At 38.2% G+C, this 23,362-nt stretch overlaps 1 protein-coding gene across 3 annotated transcripts in view; it reads right to left on the minus strand.

Annotated features, from left to right (window-relative positions):
• Window positions 1–1,676: 1,676 nt before the first annotated feature.
• map3k7 (mitogen-activated protein kinase kinase kinase 7) overlaps window positions 1,677–23,362 on the minus strand; it is a 68,303-nt gene continuing 46,617 nt past the window's right edge. For 2 of the 3 annotated variants that reach the window (XM_062044427.1, XM_062044426.1), the window contains exons 11-18: window positions 23,192–23,310; window positions 22,956–23,103; window positions 22,416–22,496; window positions 15,294–15,361; window positions 7,887–7,932; window positions 7,653–7,714; window positions 7,170–7,285; window positions 1,677–2,457 (exon numbers count right to left, since the gene is read on the minus strand). In XM_062044427.1, coding sequence (XP_061900411.1) covers window positions 2,277–2,457; window positions 7,170–7,285; window positions 7,653–7,714; window positions 7,887–7,932; window positions 15,294–15,361; window positions 22,416–22,496; window positions 22,956–23,103; window positions 23,192–23,310 — 821 coding nt within the window. In that variant the 3' untranslated portion in view covers window positions 1,677–2,276. The remainder of the gene's footprint in view (window positions 2,458–7,169; window positions 7,286–7,652; window positions 7,715–7,886; window positions 7,933–15,293; window positions 15,362–22,415; window positions 22,497–22,955; window positions 23,104–23,191; window positions 23,311–23,362) is intronic. The other variant, XM_062044428.1, reaches the window with a different exon arrangement.

The following is a 23,362-nucleotide window of genomic DNA, read 5'->3' on the forward strand; positions in this document are numbered from 1 at the left end:
TTCTGCGCTGTGCTCTAACAGTCATATTTACAGGTCGACCACGCCGAGGGAGACTAGCAACAGTGCTGAACTTTCTCCATTTGTAGACAGTCTGTCTTACCGTGGACATCAAGGTTTTTTGAGATACTTTTGTAACCCTTTCCAGTTTCATGCAAGTGAACAATTCTGAATCATAGATCTTCTGTGAGCTCTTCTGTGAGAGGCATGGTTCACAACAGGCAATGCTTCTTGAGAACAGCACACTTATCACAAGTGTGTTTTTTATAGGGCAGGGCAGCTTTAACCAACACATATGATCTCATCACATTGATTAGACTCCATGTTGTCTGAGTTCTGGCTCCAATCAGCTCTTGGAGAAGTCTTTAGTCTAGGGGTTCACATACTTTTTCCACCCAGCACTGTGAATGTTTACATGTTGTGTTCAATAAAAAGATGAACACCTATAATATTTTGTTCGGTACTAGTTTAAGCAGACTGTGTTTTTCTATTGTTGTGGCTTTGATGAAGATCCAAACACATGTTATGACCAATTTATGCAGAAATCAAAGTAATCCCAAAGGGTTCACATACTTTTTCTTGCAACTGTATGTAAAACTATTTTTTTCTTCTACAATTTGGGGGGTGCGGCTTGAATAGCGATGCGCTCTATAGCCCGGAAAATTCGGTACAACTGCTTTGGGTATAAATGATTCTTACTTACATGAGACGATAAACCTGTTTCATTCAATGTAAATCGCATTAACACTACGCTTTTGTCATACATTTCCATTAAATGTCTACAATGCAAGTCAAGCGGGCGACTCCTAAGGCAACATGTGAACTAAAAACAATGTACTGTATACAAGGTACAGGCTCTCTATTATTTCCACACCCCCATAAAGTATGTCCAAAAGAAAAAGGTCAACTACTGAATAAAAAAGGACTAAAAAATGTACAATAAAAAAACCAACACTGGCATACACTCAAATTATTTTTGTGGAATCCACAGCTTGTCTAATTTGCGATGAAAGCTTATTTTTGTGTTTTTGCTGTGTGTATATATATATATATATATATATATATATATATACATACATACATATATATATATATATATATATATATATATATATATATATATATATATATATATATATATATATATATATATATATATATATATATATATATATATATATATATATATATACACACACACACACAGAGTACAGGCCAAAAGTTCTCATTCAATTGGTTTTCAATAGGCATCGAGACTGTGAATGAACACATGTGGAGTTATGTACTTAACAAAGAAAGGTGAAATAACTGAAAACATGTTTTATATTCTAGTTTCTTCAAAATAACCACCCTTTGTTCTGATTACTGTTTTGTACACTCTTGGAATTCTCTCGATGAGCTTCAAGAGGTAGTCACTTGAAAGGGTTTTCACTTCACAGGTGTCATAGTTTTGATGCCTTCAGTGACAATCTACAATGTAAATAGTCATGAAAATAAAGAAAACACATTGAAATGAGAATGTGTGTCCAAACGTTTGGCCTGTACTATATATATATATATATATATATATATATATATATATATATATATATATATATATATATATATATATATATATATATATATATATATATATATATATATATATATATATATATATATATATATATATATATATATATATATATACAGTACATGGTAATAAAGTCATTTCTAGAATAAAGATACATGAGAGGAAAATGTGTTCGTACAGGAGGTGGAAGATGAAATACTATGTGATACAGGGTGCATCTTTTGCACAACAGACATCCCCCATATTCTCAGAATTCTGCAATAGAACTTGTTGCTGAACTTCTTGCTTTTTTCACATATTGAGGACAGCGTGTCCATTGGCTGCTAAACTGTTACTGAGTCCCCCAGAGGATGCTGAGGAATGAAAAAAACATCAACTGGTCATCCAAGAGGCCCTGAGAGCAACATGTAGAAATACACAATCCAGCCTTCAGCAGCCTGCCATTTTACAAGGCCGCAATAGAAGCAAAGCTCCATTCTGAAACCCAGCAGGCCAGTGATTGTTTGGTCGACAATCACAGAATACACTGTGAGGATGTGCAATATATGTACAGAAGATACCTTCCTGTTGGACAGAGGCAAAGCGACTACAGTGTGCGACATGCAAGGCACATCAGCACTGGACTGGGAACTGTTATGAGTTTGTTTATATACTTGTTTGAGTTGAATGGCAGGAGTTCATATCACGTCTATGATGGGAAATGTCATCACGATGTCCCCTGTCTCTTCTGCTGCTGGACCCGGATTAGCTCCAGCTGTTTTTTGCACTTTTGGTAGTATGTGGATAGACTCTTGTTTTCTTCCAGTAGTTTTTTGTGCTCTTGCACCAGACGGGATGTGTTCTGCTGGTCCTTCTCATCTTGGTCCAGTTCAGCAATTAGTTCTTTTCTGCACAAATAGGTGATAAAAATGTAAAAAATTGTTATTCTATTACTCAGTCCCATCTGGATTTCGCAGGCTTTCTTTTGATTATTGCGGCCTTAAATGCCTTGAATTTGTGACAGCTTTTTCAGAAAGTTGCAGCAAAAGTTGTAATATTTTAGGATGATTAAAAAAAAAAATAACAGAGTCAATTTTGGGTTTTATGAATTTTTTTAAGTGTTCATTGTGACCTTAGCCTAAAAAAAAGTGGATTGCATCTGTAAAGTGCATGCAATCCACTTTGCGTCACTCAAATATATGCTAATCATTAAAACGTCCACATCTTCTCCTCCTTTGGGAGGAGAAGATGCAAATATAATTTAGCACACGCAATGTGATTTATGAACACGCATCACGGTGAACAATGTTTAGCGTTTTATTTAGCATAGCACGTGTCAGAAGTACGTGCAAACTGACAGTTGCACACACGGCTGCAGGATCAGTGCTCGCGCTGCAAAACAGATGATGGCCAGATTATTCAATTGATGCATTTCGGTGTCCTATAGTATTTAAAAAGTATTTGTATTTGTCTTTTTCACATATAATATATATTATGAAAATATTTCTTATATGAAAACAACTTCTTGAAGTACGCATTTTTGCATTTTGAGCGCAGTAAGTGCAGCCTAACTCCCATGCACCTTCAGTGGCAAAAAAAAGGTGATATCAATGTAGATGCACCATAGGACTACTTGTAAAATATGCTCATAAAAAGTAGTGTATGTCTCCTGTTTGTTTGAAAACATAACACAACACCACAGCTAAGAGAATGATAAAATGAATGTGCAGTAAATAAGAGTACACGCAAAATCCTCATTTAAATAAAGCGGTTTACACCGTACAATTGCACACGTAATCTTAGTAGACCACACGCAACACGCCCACTAATAGTACACACCATTTTATCTTTTTGCACACGCTGCTTATTGTGTGGTGTTTGGATCTTAGTATATCAGGCCCTTGATATTTTGTTACATGTTCCTGCTTTGTCTACACAAGAAACTAAATTAGTTTAACTAAACAGTTCACATTGCCGTTTGAGCACTGCTCAAAGGCAAATTCGATTGGCAAAAATGACGCAGGTTAGCAAAAATGCGCAAGGAATGTTGCTGGTTTTGAACAAAGTTGTGAGGCGGGCATAATTCGCTGGGATTGGTTGAATTTACATGAATTGGTGTGATCGCGAAATCCTAGAGTAGGGGTGTCAAACTCCTTTTAGCTCAGGGGCCGCATGGAGGAAAATCTGTTTCCAAGTGAGCCGTAATGGTAAAATCATGGCATGATAATTTAAAAATAAACACAACTACAGGTTGTTTTCTTTGGCCAAAAATAGAACAAGCACATTATAAAAACGTACAAATCACAACTAATCCTCTGGACAAAACACTTCAAGTTTGTTGAAAATTCTGAAGAAATTGGTGCAGCTTCCAAAACGCAATGAGCTTAGACTTTGTCTCAGTGTATCTGCAAAGCCAGGATTAAACTTTAAGTCACAGTCTTTCTGGGATTGAACAAAAAACACAACATTAAACTCTTCTAGGTATCAAATACCTCCTTTGTCATGTCCATGTATCAATCCAGTGCTAACTCAATAAACCGTAAGAAACGGAGGTAAACGGAGGTTCACTTTTCTTGTGTTTGACAGAGACATTTTGGGGCAACGAGGATGCCAAATGACGATGTGTTCGAAGCAGACGACATAAAACAGCAGGTTTTAAGTTTCATGTGGATTGAGGAGGAGAAGCCACAGTCCCCCTTTACTGTGTACCTCTCGCTTGGCCCCGGTATAAACCGTTTGCTTGCCTAACAGAATTGCTATTGTGGCATCCAGTGGACACATTAAGAACGGCAGTTTGTTTTGTTAAAAAAAAAAGCAGGTCATTTTTATACTTGGCAAACTCATCACGAGGGCCGGAAAAAACCTGTTAGCAGGCCGGGCCGTACGTTTGACACCCTTGTCCAAGAGGGACTGGTTACTTCTTATTAACAGATACATGTAAAATTGCTCAAAACTACGTTTGTACAAACCATTCAAAATTGTTGGGGTGTAACAATTCATCTACATGTTTTTTTTCTCAGTGTGATTAAACATGAAAAATGTATTTGAATACAATTGTTTGAAAAATTAATGGATACACTTCACCAAATCCCCTTCCTATTGCTGCCGCTTTCACTATACAGTGGTACGTCAGACTTAAATTGGTTCTGTGATGGGGCTCCTAACCCAAAATACATGTCTCTCCAATTAATGTCACAGATTAAAATGTATTGAAATTTAATTATTCCGTTTTGGGACACCAATTACACCAAAATTTAAACATGTAACGTGCTTTTAAATAAATAAAAAATAAATTTAGATAATGAATATTGTGAAAAAATAATACAATATAATGTACTACAAAAAAACTACATTTGTTTTATTAATTAATGTAGTAATAATGGACAGCATTTTCCTCTGGGAGTGGACTTCTCTATATTTCATAGGAAATAAATTGTCCTGCCCTTGGCTGGCGTTGTAGACCCACGCTGCTTCAATATCAGGGCTGCCAAGTTTCAGAAAATGACAAGAGTGATACTTTAAACTTTTTGACATGTTATTATGAATGTGCTTGTTAGTACATTTGTGTTCCAAAAAGTTCTTAATATTGTTGTAGTTTGCATACAAGCTTCTGCTATTAAAATGAATAATTGACAATTTGTTATCACATTTAATGTTGCTATTATATTGATCATCTGTATAATAAAAACAATTATTACTGATGTGGGATAAAAATGTTGTATCTGGATCTATATCATTTTCCAAATCCTGGTTTTTGTGATCTTTGTTGCAGAAATTTTTTTAGTTCCATATTTTCTTGTTCAACAATCTTTGATGTTGTTTCAATAAGCTCTATAAGTGTAGGTGGATGCAATCCTGAATGTAGGTCCTCTTGTTTAGTCGTCCCTTGGAACATAGTAGTGTCGATGCTGAATTTAGGTGCTTGTTTTCTGTCAGAGTCCATTATTGGCTCCATGCAAAGCTACATTTTTGATGATTTATTTTTTTAATTCACTGAATAGTTGAAATATATCCTTTTCAGCACTGTCCTTCACTCTCAATTTCTTCCGACCCATGGTTTGAAAAACAAAGTCATGTCTTGCTAACAACTAGCTAATGCTAGCGAGACACCCAACATCTATTAGGGGATTCATTGGGACATTTACGACGGCAAGGGACTGTGGGAAAGTTCGTAACACAAATTTTTGCTTGCAAACAATAGCGTAACAATTAGCTGAGACACATCAGATACATTTGTAAGCTTTACTAGAAATGTGCTTTTGTAAGGTTTGCAAACACAAAAATGTGTTTTATTCAATATGACAGCAATGTTCTTAGAATTCTGAGATAATGCGAAAAAAGCAATAAAAATCTATTGAAGCATAACTGCTAAACCAAACATGCAGTATGTCTAATAATGCCTGTATTGATGTATCTTTGTGAGTTTTACTAGAGTCATGTGCTTTTGTAAGGTTTGCAAACACAAAAATTAGTTTTTTACTCGATATGACAGTAATGTTCTTAGAAACCTGAGAAAATGTGTTGAAGCAATTCAAAATTGTTTCAAGCATAACTCTAAACCAGGGGTGTCAAACTCAAATACAGAGTGGGCCAAAATTTAAAACTGAACAAAGCCGCGGGCCAAGGTTGAACAAATCAACCTAAAATGTACTCTATGAGCTATCCTCACGTCCGCTTTTCATCCATTCTAACAACGTTCAGACCCAGTCACAAGATATGTGCGGCTTCTTTACGCACACACAAGCGAATGCAACGCATGACTTCATCAACAGCGATACAGGTTACACTGAGTGTGCTAGTATAAAAAGCTTTAACACTGTTAGAAATATACGCAACACTGTGAATCCACACCAAACAAGAATGACAAACACATTTCGGGAGAACATCCGCACCGTAACACAACATAAACATAACAGAACAAATACCCAGAATCCTTTGCAGCACTAACTCTTCCGGGACGCTACAAAATACACCCCCGCTACCACCAACCCCCCCACACACACACACACCTTGTAGCGTCCCGGAAGAGTTAGTGCTGCAATGGGTTCTGGTTTGGTGTGGGTTCACAGTGTGGCGTATATTTCTAACAGTGTTAAAGTTTTTTATTCGGCTACCCTCAGTGTAACCTGTATCGCTGTTGATGAAGTATGTGTTGCATTCTAATGTGTGTGCGTGCAGAAGCCGCACATGTTATGTGACTGGGCCGGCACTCGTTTGCCTGGCTGGCTGGCGTTTGGAAGACTCCCGGGAGTATCAGCGGGCCAGCTTTAGTGTTAATTTGATATTGCCTCAAGGGCCAAGTGAAATCACACGGCGGGCCAAATTTGGCCCGCGGGCCAGAGTTTGACACCCATGGTCTAAACCATACAAATATCTAAAAATGCCTGGATTAATGCATCTTTGTGAGTTTTACTAGAAACATGTGCTTTTGTAAGGTTTGCAAACACAAAAAATAGTTTTTTACTCAATATGACAGTAATGTTCTTAGAATATTAATGTGTCAGATGTGTCTGAGACACAGCTGTGGCACCCCTGTATCCTTTTTGTTTTGGGTCTTTTTCTTTTGTCAGAGTTAAACTTTTCGGGAAAACATGGTCTCTTTTAGTGTGACTTTACTTACTTTCTCTGGATCAGCAGAGCAATCTCTGTCTGCACTTTCAGATATTCTTGAGCCATTTTGCAGTGTTGCTCAAAAACAGCCATGGATTCTTTTGAGTTGGGGAAAGGAGCTAAGGGCTAGAAATATAAAGTTGCCGTTTACCACTTATGCATTTCACTTTTTAAATTGCATGACTGTATTACTTTTGCTATTTGCAACATATCTCAGTTGTCTTTATAGGAAAACCAAATGACAGCAGTACCAAAAAAAAATCAAATGTAAGAATTACAATCATGTAACATTAGCAGAAATATAAAGTTGCCGTTTACCACTTATGCATTTCACTTTTTAAATTGTATGACGGTAGTACTTTTGCTATTTGCAACATACTGTATCTCAGTTGTCTTTATAGGAAAACCAAATGACAGCAGCACCACAAAAAAATCAAATGTAAGAATTACAATCATGTAACATTAGCAGTAGTAGCTAATGCAGCATGTTTACCTGAAGCTGATGATCAAGCGTGAGGTAAGCCATGGGAATGGAATTGTCTGAGCCGTTGGTGTCTAAGAAAGACAATATGCATGTCATGACTGATAGGACTGATGTCTCAAAGTATCAATTTGTTGTTCCACAATATTACATGACAGTATAGCCATCCATCCATCCATCCATTTTCTACCGCTTGTCCCTCTCAGGGTCGCTTGCAATATATATACAATATTTCAACTAAAATACCTTTGGGCTCATCAGGCGAGATGTAACCTCTGCTGTTTCTGCATCCCTGCAATAGGAAAAACTATATCAGTAATGACAACTGCCAATAGACAGATAAGAACAGTGGAGTGAAGATAAACACATTGCATTAATTCTGCAAATAAAGCCATGGAAATACATGTTATGTATTTTTTCTTTAGAGTTTGCTTGCATTTATACTTTTTTTCTTTTGGGTTTGCTTGCATTTATACTACAGAGAGGGCTGGGCGACATGGACCAAAACTGATACCGCTGTACTTTTAGTTTGAATACTGGTATTCGATATACAGTACAGGCCAAAAGTTTGGAGACACCATCTCATTTAAATGGGGTTTCTTTATTTTCATGACTATTTACATTGTAGATTGTCACTGAAGGCATCAAAACTATGACACCTCTGAAGTGAAAACCCTTTCAGGACTACCTCTTGAAGCTCATCGAGAGAATGCTGAGAGTGTGCAAAACAGTAATCAAAGCAAAGGGTGGCTTTTTTGAAGAAACTAGAAGATAAAACACGCTTTCAGTTATTTCACCTTTTTTTGTTAAGTCCATAACTCCCACATGTGTTCATTCATAGTTTTGATGCCTTCAGTGACAATCTACAATGTAAATAGTCATGAAAATAAAGAAAACCCATTGAATGAGAAGGTGTGTCCAAACTTTTGGCCTGTACTGTATACCGGTATATTAAAAAAAAACGTTCAAAGTGCTTAAGATTGCCTCAGTGTTTTATGGCTAGATAGCAGGTGTTGAGAGCATTCAGGTTATATTTGTTGTAAGTAGAAACGTAATATGTTGTTTATTCTTTAAAAAGTAATAAGTTACCCGTTACTATGTCAGAGCAATTTTCGTCCGTTTTGTTTATGAATGTGAGTTTTATATCCTCACACTTGTGCGCAGTCTTGGCCAATCTGCCTTATCCATCCATCCATTTCCTACTGCTTGTCAGGGTCGCAGGGGGGAGTGTATTTCAGCTGCATTCGGGCGGAAAGCTGGGTACACCTCATCGCAGGACTAACACAGATGGACAGACAACATTGACACACTAGGCCCAATTTAGTGTGACCAATCAGCCAGCAATCAGCAAAGAAGAAAGTTGTCGGTGCGAAATGGACGTATTTTTCGAACGTAGTCAGCAACAACAGTACACAGCCGGCGCTTCTTTGTTTACATTCCCGAAAGATGCAGTCAAGATGGAAGAACTCGGATAACAGAGACTCTAACCAGGAGGACTTTTGACTTCGATACACAGACGCCTGTAGAGAACTGGGACAACACAGACTCTTACCAGGATTACTTTGATTTGGATGACAAAGACGCAGACGTGCTACTGTGAGTATGCAGCTTTGGCTTCTAAACATTTGATCGCTTGACCGTATGTGCGCAACTTTTTTTTGCGTATGTACGTAACTTTTTTAAAATATATAAGCTTTATGAACCTTGGGTTAGGTGAACGGTCTTTTGGGCTGAGTGATTGTGTGTGTTGATCAGGTGTTTGAATTGTATTGGCGTGTTCTATGGAGCTAGGAGCTAGCATAGGAGCTAGGAGCTAGCATAACAAACACGCAGGTGTTTTTATGCAGGATTAATTTGTGGCATATTAAATATAAGCCTGGTTGTGTTGTGGCTAATAGAGTATATATATGTCTTGTGTTTATTTACTGTTGTAGTCATTCCCAGCTGAATATCAGGTACCGTGAGTATGCAGCCTTGGCTGCTAAACATTTGATAGCTTGACCGTATGTGCGCGTCACGTACGTAACTTTTTAAAAATATTAATAATAATAATAATAATAATAATAATAATACAATTCATTTCAGTAGGCCTTTAAAGACCTTATATATATATAAATATAAAACAATATACATGAATACATATATAGGTATACATATACAGTATATATATATACACACATACATATATACATACATACATATATAGATATACATACATATATAGATATACATATATATATATATATATATATATATATATATATATATATATATATATATATATATATATATATATATATATATATATATATATATATACATATACTGTACATACATACAAGTTCCTAACATGTATGTATGTATATGTTATATCCATGGATGTATATATCCATCCATGGATGAATCCATCCATCATCTACCGCTTTTTCTCTTTCGGGGTCACGGGGGGTGCTGGAGCCTATCTCAACTGCATTCGGGCGGTAGGCGGGGTACACCCTGAACAAGTCGCCACCTCATCGCAAGGCCAACACAGATAGACAGACAACATACACTACCATTCAAAAGTTTGGGGTCACATTGAAATGTCCTTATTTTTGAAGGAAAAGCACTGTACATTTCAATGAACATAACTTTAAACTAGTTTTAACTTTAAAGAAATACACTCTATACATTGCTAATGTGGTAAATGACTATTCTAGCTGCAAATGTCTGGTTTTTGGTGCAATATCTACATAGGTGTATAGAGGCCCATTTCTAGCAACTATCACTCCAGTGTTCTAATGGTACAATGTGTTTGCTCATTGGCTCAGAAGGCTAATTGATGATTAGAAAACCCTTGTGCAATCATGTTCACACATCTGAAAACAGTTGAGCTCGTTACAGAAGCTACAAAACTGACCTTCCTTTGAGCAGATTGAGTTTCTGGAGCATCACATTTGTGGGGTCAATTAAACGCTCAAAATGGCCAGAAAAAGAGAACTTTCATCTGAAACTCTACAGTCTATTCTCGTTCTTAGAAATGAAGGCTATTCCACAAAATTGTTTGGGTGACCCCAAACTTTTGAACGGTAGTGTATACATATATATTATATATATATATATACACACACACACAATAGGAGATGAATTTCAGAAGGCGGGGCCTTGTAAAAAATCATTGTATGTGATTGGATAAACCACTTGTCTGTTATCTTGAAAGACGTGCTACTTCAACCACTCACATCGAAATCAACCCGTGACGCTGATGAGAGCGACGCTGGGAAATCCAAACCCGGTCGGAAGAAGAGCAAAAACATCCTTGCCACCAAAAAATGCCTTCAAAACCATTCTCTAATTCATCTTTTAAAGAATTAATATTCGATAGATTCAACAAAACAGTTGTAATAGTTGATTCTGCTATTAAACGACGCAGCCATTGTTGTTTGAATCAAACAGTCGCTTCGGCGCTACGTCACATCTATGAAATCCCGCCCGTCGATCCTGATTGGTTCATTATATTTTGCTATCTTGAAGGAGTTTGAATGCCTTCGAGCCCAGACCCTTGTGTGGAGCTCAGCGAACTAGAAGGATCAGGCGAGAGTCAGGTTAAGCATTTCCTTTCTTTGATGAAACATCCACTTTGCAAGTATTGCAAGTTGCCCTGTTGTTATTCTTGAAATACACAGTAACTCTCGAACGTTTATGACACATGGGTGCTATGCGTGGTGATATCATGTGCCGCCACAGGAATCATTAGTTTTATAAACAATTCCCTGATAACCAAAACACTTCTCAACAAGAACCGTTTGTAAAACTAGCTAACAAAGCATATATACAACTCACGGTTGTATATATCGAACGCTTAGTGGCCCATTGTTCCCCTGCAACCATGCCAAAACGCGGATCAAAGGAATCTAAACGTGTCTGTGATCATTTGTCCTCTAGTGATTTTGGACGAAAATGCAACGTTTACTCCGGACGATCGAAAAATGTTGCAAGTGATGGTTGAAAAACTTGAAAAAAATGGACATTTTGGATGAACTAAAAACTGACGTTTCAGAGCTGAAAAGATCAGTCGAGTACAATCACGCTGAAATGGACGAGATAAAAAGGGAACAGACAACGTTGAAAGTAGAGGTAACAAGCCTGAAACTCGAAACCACTAGACTGACAACGGAGAACGAGAAGTTAAAGGTGGACTTGTTGGAACTCCGCTGCAGGAGCATGCAGGACAACATGCTGATCATAGGGGATTAGCGAAGATGTAGGAGAAACGTACAGCATCGCGGAAAACCTGGTCAGAGCCTTTCTGCAGGAGCGACTCGGCATTCCGGAGGAAGAAGTCAAGAGGATCCAAATGGAACGAGCACACAGGGACGCAGGGAGAATGCTAGACCGAGACCTATGGTTGTAAAGTTTACTAACTCCAAATGCAAAGACGGAGTGCTTGCACTCTCCAGAAGACTGAAAGGCACTACATTCTTCATAACCAGCCAATACCCAACCCAAGTGGTGGAGAAACGACGTAAGTTAATTCCAATTATGAAGTTTAGGCAGAGAGGACAACAAGCTCGTCTTTTTGTCGATAAACTGTACGTTAACGGTGAGCTGTACAGACCTGGGGAAACGTGAGGAACAATAACAAAGTCGCACAGCGATTGCATCATCGCAACATCGCCATGGTGACGACTTGACGGATATGATTTGGACATTTTGTTTGGAGCTCTTCAGTTTATTCTGGGATCGGACAATGTAGTTAGATTTTGGGAAACGGTCAGCAAATAATTTATTTTGGGGGGTATGTGTTTGTCTTGTGTGCTGTGGGTTTGCCTGTGGTGTGAATGGTGTGTCTGTGGGTTTATTAGAGGGGATATTGGTTTCCTTGGAAATAGCAGGTGATACTGCAGTTTTTAGTTACAAGATTTTCATGTTTATGAAACTTATGGTATTAAGAGAACCAATAAAATATATAATGAATCTACTCAGGTACCATGGTTTATAAGAACGATAATGAAGTTGGAATAATTACGGTAGTCATAATTGCAATGGTCTTGCAGACAACAGAAAAAGAAAACTTATATTTATGTGGCTGAAGGAAAAAAAACAAGATATTTTTTGTCTTTAAGAAACGCATTCAACAAATTTAGATGAATAAAAATGGAGAAAAGAATGGGATGGTCCGATTTTCTTTTCACATGGTCACAGAAATTAAAAAAGTGTTATGATTTTGATAAAAAAACAATTACATTTTCAATTTAACTCTATGGAAAAAGACTCACAAGGACGCTGGTTAATAATAAATATGATTATTCATGGTCAAAAGATGTGTGTTTTGAATCTGTATGGGCCAAATGTTGATGAACCTTCTTTTTTTGAAGAAATAAGTGATATGTTGCAAGAACAACAAGGGGACATTTTAACTGTGGGGGACTTTAATGTTGCCTTGGATAAAGTTCTGGACCGAAAAGGGAATTCTTCATTGGATTATCATCCTCACTCTTTACAAAAGATTCAAAATGTTATGGATGCATTTGATTTAATTGATATCTGGAGATTCAAAAACCCTAGGTTAGTACGGTATACATGAATGGAGAAGACAAAACCAGGCAAGTCGTATTGACTATTTTTTTATATAATTTTCATTGCTAAATAAAGTGACTGCAATATCAATCGATGACAAATTGCGTTCTGATCATAATTGTATAGGATTAAATATTGCAATTGAAGTTAATACATGTGGGATATTGGAAGTTTAATCGAATGCTTCTACAGGATGATGAATTTATTGAAAAAACAAAGCAATTTATTACTGACTTTCTCAAAAATAATGTAGGATCATCAAATCCCCAAATAGTCTGGGAAGCCTTCAAATGTTTTAGGGGATATGCCATTACGTACACCTCATGGAAAAAAAACAACTTAAAATGGCAGAACAGGAATTAAAGAAAGAAATTGAGGATTTACAAAAAAATCATTGATAGTAATGATAATACAACTAATGAGCAACTGAATTCCTTTACAGCCAAACAAGTGGAGTTAGCAGACTTAGTTGAAAAACACTTATTGAAAAGTTATGACTGCAACAGAGCAATCTGGATGAAAAAAGGTGAGAAATGTTCAAAATTATTTTTAAATATCCAAACAAAAAATATTTCTAAAAAGAACATTTCCAAGTTTATGAAAACAAATGGAAAGGTATTGGCTACACACACCACATTGTTGAAAGAAATGGAAAATTACTTTAAAAATATTTTTTCAAATCCGGTGATCCCTCCTGAAACTACACTTTTTTTTCCAGAAAATTATGAAAGAAAATTGAATTCAGAAGAAAGCCATTTATGTGAAGGCCTCATTAGGGAATGCCTGTTGCCGTGGTATGCAATATTCAAGCTAATCTACAAAACTACTATCGATGTGCAAAATCGTTATTTTCAAATTAATATTATTTATAACGTCTTACCCACGGGAAAAATGTTAAAACTATGGAATATGACAGAGTCAGATGATTGCCGATGTTATTGTCAGGAGTCTGAATCCACCCTGCATTTGTTGTGGTATTGTCATATTGTGTCTTCGTTTTAGGTGGAAGTTGAAAAAATGTGTTTAAGGATTGGTTTGTTTATGAAGCTTGATGTGGTTTCTGTTATTTTAGGAGAGTTCATTGACAGTCATGATTTAGTTAATTTAATTATAGTACTCTGTAAAAGGTTTGTATTTAAGGCCAAAAACAGATATTCACTTAGTTATTACTTTCTTTAAAACATTTATTCAGTATTCTTTTACTTTAGAAAGTTATATGGTTGAAACTGATAATGATGCCAAAAAACATAAAACAAGATGGGAAGTCCTCAAATGTTTATTTTGAAAATGTAATTTTGTTTATAGATTATATGCTAACTGTTGTTGTGTTCCCAAATTTGAGTGTACATAAATGAATATGTGTGTTGCTGAATCCGACCTGGACGTAATCTGGACTGTACATAAATGCTTATTTTGAAAATGTAATTTTGTCTATAGATTATATGCAATCTGTTGTTGTGTTCCCTAATTTTGAGTATACATAAATGAAGGTGTGTGTTGCTGAGCCCGACCTGGACATAATCAAGACTGGACCTGGTTTTAAGAACTCTTTAAACAATCAAATTTCATTGATAACCTGGTCTGGTGAAGATAATGTCCCTTAGTTTTTTTTAAATAAAAAAATTAAAATACATTTTTTGAACAAAAAATTAACTAAAATAAAATAAAAACAGTTACATAGAAACTAGTAATTAATGAAAATGAGTACAATTAACTGTTAAAGGTTAGTACTATTAGTGGACCAGCAGCACACAATCATGTGTGCTTCACGGACTGTATCCCTTGCAGACTGTATCGATATATATTGTAGGAACCAGAATATTAATAACAGAAGAAAACAACCCTTTTGTGTGAATGAGTGACAATGAGTGAGGGATGGTTTTTGGGTTGGTGCACTAATTGCAAGTGTATCTTGTGTTTTTTATGATGATTTAATAAAAATTAAAAAAAATATATATATAAAAAACGGACAACAAATCCACATCTAAACTGAAGGTGCCAATACCTGCAATTTACACTTTGGAGGGGGAATATACAAGCACATACATTTTTTTCTATACATGTAAAGTTTGGATAAATTCCTGACTGTCTTACCTGGGAGGACTCTGTGCCAATGCCTGGCAAATCCTGTACGGAGCGACGTCTCTGAGGCTCACATGTGGCTATGAGCATGGTGGAAAAACAAGAAAGAACATAACAATTAATGAAAACATGCCTTTTTAACTAGTACAAATTATTTGATCAGGCTGAAAATCGAATCAGTTGTATTTTGGACATTTCTTAAAAGAAAAAAACAGAAAAACCCCGGGAATTGCATAACCTCCTGGCGGATTAAATAAAGCACTGCAATTTACTCTGTAAGATTTGGCCACTATGAGGGAGACTACAATGCCAGTTTGGGTGGTGGTGGAAACATACCACCTGCTATACCGCCAGGAGGTTAACATGCCCCAAAACACCAAAACCTTGTATTTGCAACCTCAGGGCAGAACACTCACTAAAGGGAAACTGCACTTTGTTTTGGAATGTTGCTTATAATTCACAATCCTTATAAGAGACAAGAACACATAGTTGTTTTTTTTAGTACATTCTAACTCGTAAATAAAAATCTGCTTACAATGGAGCCAATAGGTGCCATGACATCATTGTGTCTATTCGGACCATAAAACCCAATAAATAACCATCCAAAAAGCCCCAACAATACTACATTTACATTTCGTGACCTGAATATTAACTAAGTATTAGCGATATTGTTACTATAAGCACTAACGTTAAAGACCTTTTTTTAGCGAGTCCCATAGCCTCGATTGTAAGCAGACTTTTGCTCGCATTTTAGTTAGAATGCATAAAAAAGAGAAAAACATATGTGTTCTTGTCTTACATTAGGATTGTGAACGATAGGCAAAATAAAAATAAACAGTTCAGTTCCCTTTCTAAACCTTAATTAAAAATAAAACTCAAGTACGGCAGGTACTCACTCTCGTTAACTATCCAACATACCTGGAAGTGGTTAAGTGAATACAGAGAGTCAAGATTTGCTGGGATTTTCATGGGGGAAAAAACATGAGATACCGGTGAAGCACAACACAGATGGTCATAGAGGGGCAGGGCCCCCCTAAATCAGAGACTATCTCTATAAAGACATATCGGCACTGAAGATTCCGTAATTGTTCATAGCAGTATATAGTGAGATAATGACTCAGGTTTGAAAGATAACTTCTTTTTTTTTAACGTAAGTCATTTGATGTATGTGACAGTAGTATTCATATTTAATTTAACAAATGAAGATGCAGAGAACATGTGCTAATTTTGTGTAATGTGTAATGACAGAAACAAATGTAAATTATATTCATATTTTCCTCAATTAACTGTAACTCCCAGAGGACCGGCAGCACTCATATAAATCAAGACACTCTTGCCACCATGCTTGAGCAGACTCGCTTGTCTTTGCACTCGTTGCCTGGTTGACACCACACCAACTTGACACTCGCTGAATCAATACGTTTACTTCGGTCTCATCAGACCAGAGTACATGGTTGTTTTAACTATGTCTGCTTTAGTGTGTAGGGAATAAGAATGGAAATTAAAACTCTGTGTTTTGACTGTTGGTCCCCACTTTTAGTAAGAAATCCACGCAACTCTTAGAACAGGAGGCCCCTGCTCTCTATTTACACCTGAAACTGTAACACTATTAAGTCAAATGACATTGGGGAGGAAAAATTGCTTGATTGGCTCAAAGTGTTTAAAGAACACTTGCAGACTTCCCTGTTAGTTTGAAATTGACGTTTTCCATGAATTTTGGAAAACCTAAAGTGTCGTAATTGCAATAAAAGTTTGACTCATTATTATTAGGTTCATACTAACTTCAGTTGCCAGCTCACTAGCAAAAAAATGAATGCACACTTGAGGTTTAAGCCCAAAATAATACTTACTACATGTACACACTTTACATTTTAAAGGATAAAGTGTATAGGTATTGTGGAGTCTCACTCAAGCACCGCCTGACAGGTAGGCCCCTCACAGGGGAGGAGCCAGGGAATGGAGGCAGAGTGGAACACGGACATGGAACGCCCCAGCATAGGCCGCATCATCGAGGGGCGGTACATTCCCCTGTACCTACTCAATCATCCCCTGTACCTGCTCAATCAGCCTGAAGTGGCACCAGCTCTGCGGCCAGGTGGGGCCTAGCTACAAACCTCTCTTAACTCTGCCTCATTCAGGTCTGGCTCTCCTCTGTGTCAAGGCAGGTGCATCAGGCGGTAAGTTGAGACATCCACTATTTCACCACTAAGGACATTACTAGTGAAATGTTTTACTTATGTTGGGTTTCTCTTGTGTTATAGGCAATTACCTACGACAAATAGAGAAGTGTGCTGTGTGAAGGATTGAGAGCCCCGGATGGAAGATATTTATGTTTGTTAATGTAAACTTTAAGTTTGATACTTCCACACCCTGCCCTTTCTACAAAGACTTGTGCAATAAATGCCCTTTTCGGCTTTCTGCAAACCCAATCCTGTGTCTTGGTGAGAATCAGGTGCCACAGTATTTACCACTAATGATAATGGCTCTTACATCTATTGCGAGCCTCTGAAGTGGCAAGCTGTGGTACACTATATAAACTGCATGAAACACTGCTTGCCTGTTGTAATTCCAGTAAAGACTTTCAATCCTGTAACTTGTGTTCACCTCACTGGAAGATTTTGTCAAAGTTGACTATCAATTCCACACTAGCCCTAGCTAGCAACACACATGAGGCTGGATTTTAAGAAAGACTGACTGTCACTGTAGAGTAGACGGTAACTGCTACCGTGGTGACAAATAAAACACCTGCCGCCATCTTCCACTGACGTCACGTTATTACACTAAATAAGAAAGGCTTTCTGTCTTGCCTCTGGTGAGGGTGGTCGCATTTTTCTAAGCTCCCTCCTACCATGCTTGCTCTCTTCGTTTTTGTCTTGTCTGAACTTCTTTTGAAGCCTCTTTCTTTGCGCTGTCCTCAAATCTAAACATCAAACATGGATATGATCAGCTGGACTCTCGACGCAATTGACAAAGTCTTTTCGACAAGAAAAAGAGGTTCGGGGGAGCCTGGCTGCCCTGATGGAACCATTGCTGCGGGGTACGTGACAGACTCCTGGGATAAATGGAGAATCATGTGCCTCTCAGTCCTTTCCATGAGGACGTGGAAGATATCTACCTATTTGGAACCGTGATCGCGGGGCACCTGCTGATTGGGCTGGGCATTGCTCTGGTGTATCGTCAAATTCGGAAGACGATGACAGCCACTCAAGGAGCCCAACGGCTGTTCGTCGCAATGGACGGATTGGGCCGGGCTGTGGGAACACAGACTGTGGCGATTTCTGAACTGAATCGCAAGATGGATCACATCATGGAGAAATTTGCTGAGAAGGAGAATTTAATTGAATTTGACAGAAACCAGCATGGACAAATAGAGCAGGCAAGTCATTGTTTTTGACTGCTCGAGGAAAACAACATCCTAATCTACGATTTGACTCCCTCGAATGGCCTTGACGTTATCAGGAACAGGCTGTTCTGAAAAACACCCCCGAGGACACCTCAACGATGGACGCTTTTGACCTCTATTTTTCTCAACACCTGGTGTCGAACTTTGAGATCGGCCCCAGTCCACAGAAACATTTCAACATCACACCCAAGTTAATTGGGCATACATGCACGCACCCGCCCCTTCCTCAACCAACGCCTTTCACCACTGCTTAATTCAGGGGTTATGGATGGCTAGTAGCGCTTTATAGCAGCAGGCCGGCCTCCAGGCCCCAATACCCCCCCCCGTCTGTTGCGAGTTGTTGTGATTATATGTAACATGTTTGTGTGCTATGCTATGTGAGGTTTTTTTCCCTTGGACTCAGTCTGGACCCCCTCCCGAGGGTCCAGCCTTAGACTGATATTTTTTACTCTTCCCCCCTTTCCCAATATCACCTTTTTCCCACCTTTTTTTAAGGAGCGCCGTAAGTGGCTGATCCGTTGGCGGTCCCGTCTTGTCTCCCTGTAACGTATGTCTGCTCTTAGTGCAGGGGTCGGCAACCTTTACCACTCAAAGAGCCATTTTGACCAGTTTCCCAAATTAAAGAAAACAATGGGAGCCACAACATTTTTTTGTAAATTTATAATGAAAAAACACTGCATCCAAAGCTTAATTTGCTTTGTGCTATGTTAACCAGGGGTCTCAGACATACGCCCCGGTCAGCACCTTAATATGAAAATTTAATGATATTGTGGCCTGCGAGTTTAGAATGAACGCCGCTTGATTGCGTCATTCTTGCCAACTATCCCAATTTTTCCGGGAGACCCCCCGAATTTCAGGGTGCGATAGCACTGCTTATAGCGCCCTCTACAGTCTGCTCAGACGGCGTACCTGCTCGGCCACATGTTGAATGCAGCTTCTGCTTGCACACGTAAATGACAGCAAGGCATACTTGTTCAACAACCACACAGCCTACACTGACGGTGGCTGTATAAAACAACTTTAACACTGTTACGTTACAAATATGCGCCACACTGTGAACCCACACCAAAAAAGAATGACAAACACATTTCTGGAGAACATCCGCACTGTAACACAACACAACACAACAAATACCCAGAATCCCATGCAGCCCTAACTCTTCCGCTCAACCGACGCATGGAGGGGGGGGGCTGATGTGTGGGGGGGTTTGGTGGTAGCGGGGGTGTATAATGTAGACCTGAAGAGTTAGGGCTGCATGGGATTCTGGGTATTTGTTGTGTTGTGTTTATGTTGTGTTACAGTGCGGATGTTCTCCAGAAATGTGTTTGTCATTCTTTTTTGGTGTGGGTTCACAGTGTGGCGCATATTTGTAACGTAACAGTGTTAAAGTTGTTTTATACATCCACCGTCAGTGTAAGCTGTGTGGCTGTTGACCAAGTATGCCTTGCTGTCTCCTACGTGTGCAAGTAAAAGCTACATACAACATGTGGCCGGGCTGGCACGCTGTTTGTGCAGGCTATAGAGGACAATAAATGTAGTGCCATTACGGCACGCCTTTTATTTAGTAGCTAGTGTAAAAATTGGATAATTTTTTGCCCTGGGAGATTTCTAGGAGAGGCACTGAGATCCGTAAGTCTCCTGGGAAAATCGGGAGCGTCGGCAAGTATGCTGGGAAAATCGGGAGGGTTGGCTAATATGCAGCTGAGCCGCATCAGAGTGGTCAAAGAGCCGCATGCGGCTCCGGAGCCGCGGGTTGCCGACCCCTGTCTTAGTGGGACTGTGCCGAAAATTTAATTTCAGTTCTTATGTGTCTTGTACATGTTAAAGAATGGACAATAATAAAGCATCATCATCTATCATCATCTTCTTAAATGTAGCTACTGTTTCAATTCATAATTAATTATCACATATTTAATTATTACCCACTTAGTGTGTTGGTCAAGTGAAAAACGGCCTATTTTTAAATTTTTTATTAATTTTTGAATATGCCTTTTCTTGCTGTTTGAGGAAACACAAACGAGGGTGGAAAAAAATATTTTCATATGTTGGCATACGCATTATTACAACAATGTGCAGCATGTAGTGACGTAAATGTGAATAAAAGTTTTGTTTTTATGCAGCTCTTTATCGATCGGAGAGTGTGCTGGTGTACATCATGTTGTGACAGGGTAAATTTATATGGAATAGAGTAGAATCGAAGCTGTTTTGTTATCAAACATGAAAGCATGACAAAAAGACAGGTGGTTATTCTGTTAGGTGCAGTTGAAATACAATATAAATAACATGGAAAAAAAAAAACGCTAATGTTCATCTTCAAGACATACAGTACAGGCCAAAAGTTTGGACACACCTTTTCATTCAATGTGTTTTCTTTATTTTCATGACTATTTACATTGTAGATTTGTCACTGATGGCATCAACAATTATGACTGAACACATGTGGAGTTATGTACTTAAAAAAAAAGGTGAAATAACTGAAAACATGTTTTATATTCTAGTTTCTTTACTCTGATTACTGCTTTGCACACTCTTGGCATTTTCTCGAACTTCAAGAGATAGTCACCTGAAATGGTATTCACTTCACATAGTTTTGATGCCTTCAGTGACAATCTACAATGTAAATAGTCATGAAAATAAAGAAACACATTGAAACGAGAAGGTGTCTAAACTTTTGGCCTGTACAGTATATCTAAATGTACATTTCCAGGAGAAAATGTATGATTCTTTTGGAGAGGGTGGGGCGTGGTTGCCTTTGTAATCTGGGAACGCCTCGACAAATTAAAATCTTGCAGACTTACTCAGAAACATGTCAACATTTGCATTTCACAATATGGAAAATCTATCCATCCTTCCATTTTCTATACCACCTATCCTCACTATGGCCTCAGGTAAACTGGAGCCTATCCCAGCTGACTTCGGGCGAGAGGCGGGGTTCATCCTAAATTGGCCGCCAGCCAATCACAAGGCACAGAGACAAATAACCATTCACACTCAAATTTAGAGCCTTCAATTAACCCAACATGCATATTTTTGGACGGTGGGAAGAAGACGGAGTACCCAGAGAAAACTCATGCAAACTCCGTACAGGTATGTCCAAACTGAAATCTCCCCGATTTCCTGACTGTGTGGCCTATTGATTAAAAATATGAATAAAAATACTACGTGCATTACGCTGAATTTGAACCTATGCCCCTTGAATTGCATAACATGCCAAGCCAGTCAGAAGAGAGAAAATGCAGACAATGAGTTAGGAGCAACAGAAACAAGATGTTTTCATGTTAGATAAAGAGTTTTGTTTTAACTATAGGATAACTATCAATGGATGTTCTCATTCATCCAAGTCATTGTAATCTCAGGGCATTTAATCGATTGCAACTGGACTGTTTGGTTTTTCTTACAAGACTATTCACCCTGGATGAGAGGCGAAACGACTGAATGCCCTCAGATTATAGAATACCTAGAAAAAATTAAGATGTATTTTGGATGAGATGTGAGAAAGCGAAGATTCTAACTCATGTTCTGTTTAAAATAATTTTAAAAAAGGAAAACAAAGCTGCTCTGTGCGTATAAATCCAAGACAAGATCACTTTGCATAAAATAATCTGTTGCAAATTCTGTAGCTGTTATTCCCTGGAGTGACACAGTAGATGGATGTGTAAGAGAAAAGCTAGCCAAGATCTTGAGCAGAACAAACTCATCCGTGTCAGCAGGCGGCCCAAGTCCAGTGATACCTGTGACGACGATCTTGGGAATGTCCAGGATGGTGCCATATGACGCTGTTTTACGATGGCCTCGTTTATACTGGGGACGTGCTGCAAAAACACATACACATGCATACAGCGGCATACACAAACAGCATGCAGACTTTGCAAGATTTAAAGCCAACAACTGTACTGGAGAAAGGCAGGCCATAAACACATATGCATCGTTTTAGTGCGAGGGCAGCATGCATTACATTAATTCAAGCTCATGCATGGGTTAAGTGTTAATGTGGAGTTGACTGGCCATCCCTAAATTCCTGAGCACTTGAACAGACATGCAGTATGCAGACAATTACAGCTAGATTTGTTGTCCTAAAAAAAGTCTGGCATTGTAGATCATATCAGATCAATCAAAGAGTGCCACAATTCAGAAACACATACAGTATGTGGACCTTCCATGAACACTGAGCATGGTAATAACTCAAGCCTAACCTCAAATATGTTAAAATACAAATAAATACTTTTAAATGTTACTGTTTAAATGCTTTGGTTTGTTATGGCTGATGTTACCTGCTGGTGTGAATCCCATGTTGGGCTCCAGTTCTGAAAGGTCAGCACTCATTCGTTTACTGTCGGATGGTGTCAAGCCTTGTGTTCGCACAGACAGACTTTCAAAACTGCCTCCTCTCGAAAGAGGCAGAGTCCTCATTGGCTCACACTGAAAGATCAAACAAAGAGTCAGGTGAGCTTTACCTACACAAACTGATCTGTTTATTTATATAGAAATTAAAACAAAGTGGGTTTGCCTTTGGCTTGAAGTGAGACGGAAACTGCGGTGTGATCTTAATGGTGTCGCTGCTCCCTTGAGAATCACTGTGCTCAATGTTTGCATCACTTTTGTTGCTGGTGCTGTCCACATATGAAGCTGTTCCCAAAGAAAACAAGACATAATTTGAACACATTAAAATATTTTCACC

Source organism: Entelurus aequoreus, linkage group LG04 (genome assembly GCF_033978785.1).
Source record: "Entelurus aequoreus isolate RoL-2023_Sb linkage group LG04, RoL_Eaeq_v1.1, whole genome shotgun sequence".
In the NCBI taxonomy this organism is placed as follows: Eukaryota; Metazoa; Chordata; class Actinopteri; order Syngnathiformes; family Syngnathidae; genus Entelurus; species Entelurus aequoreus.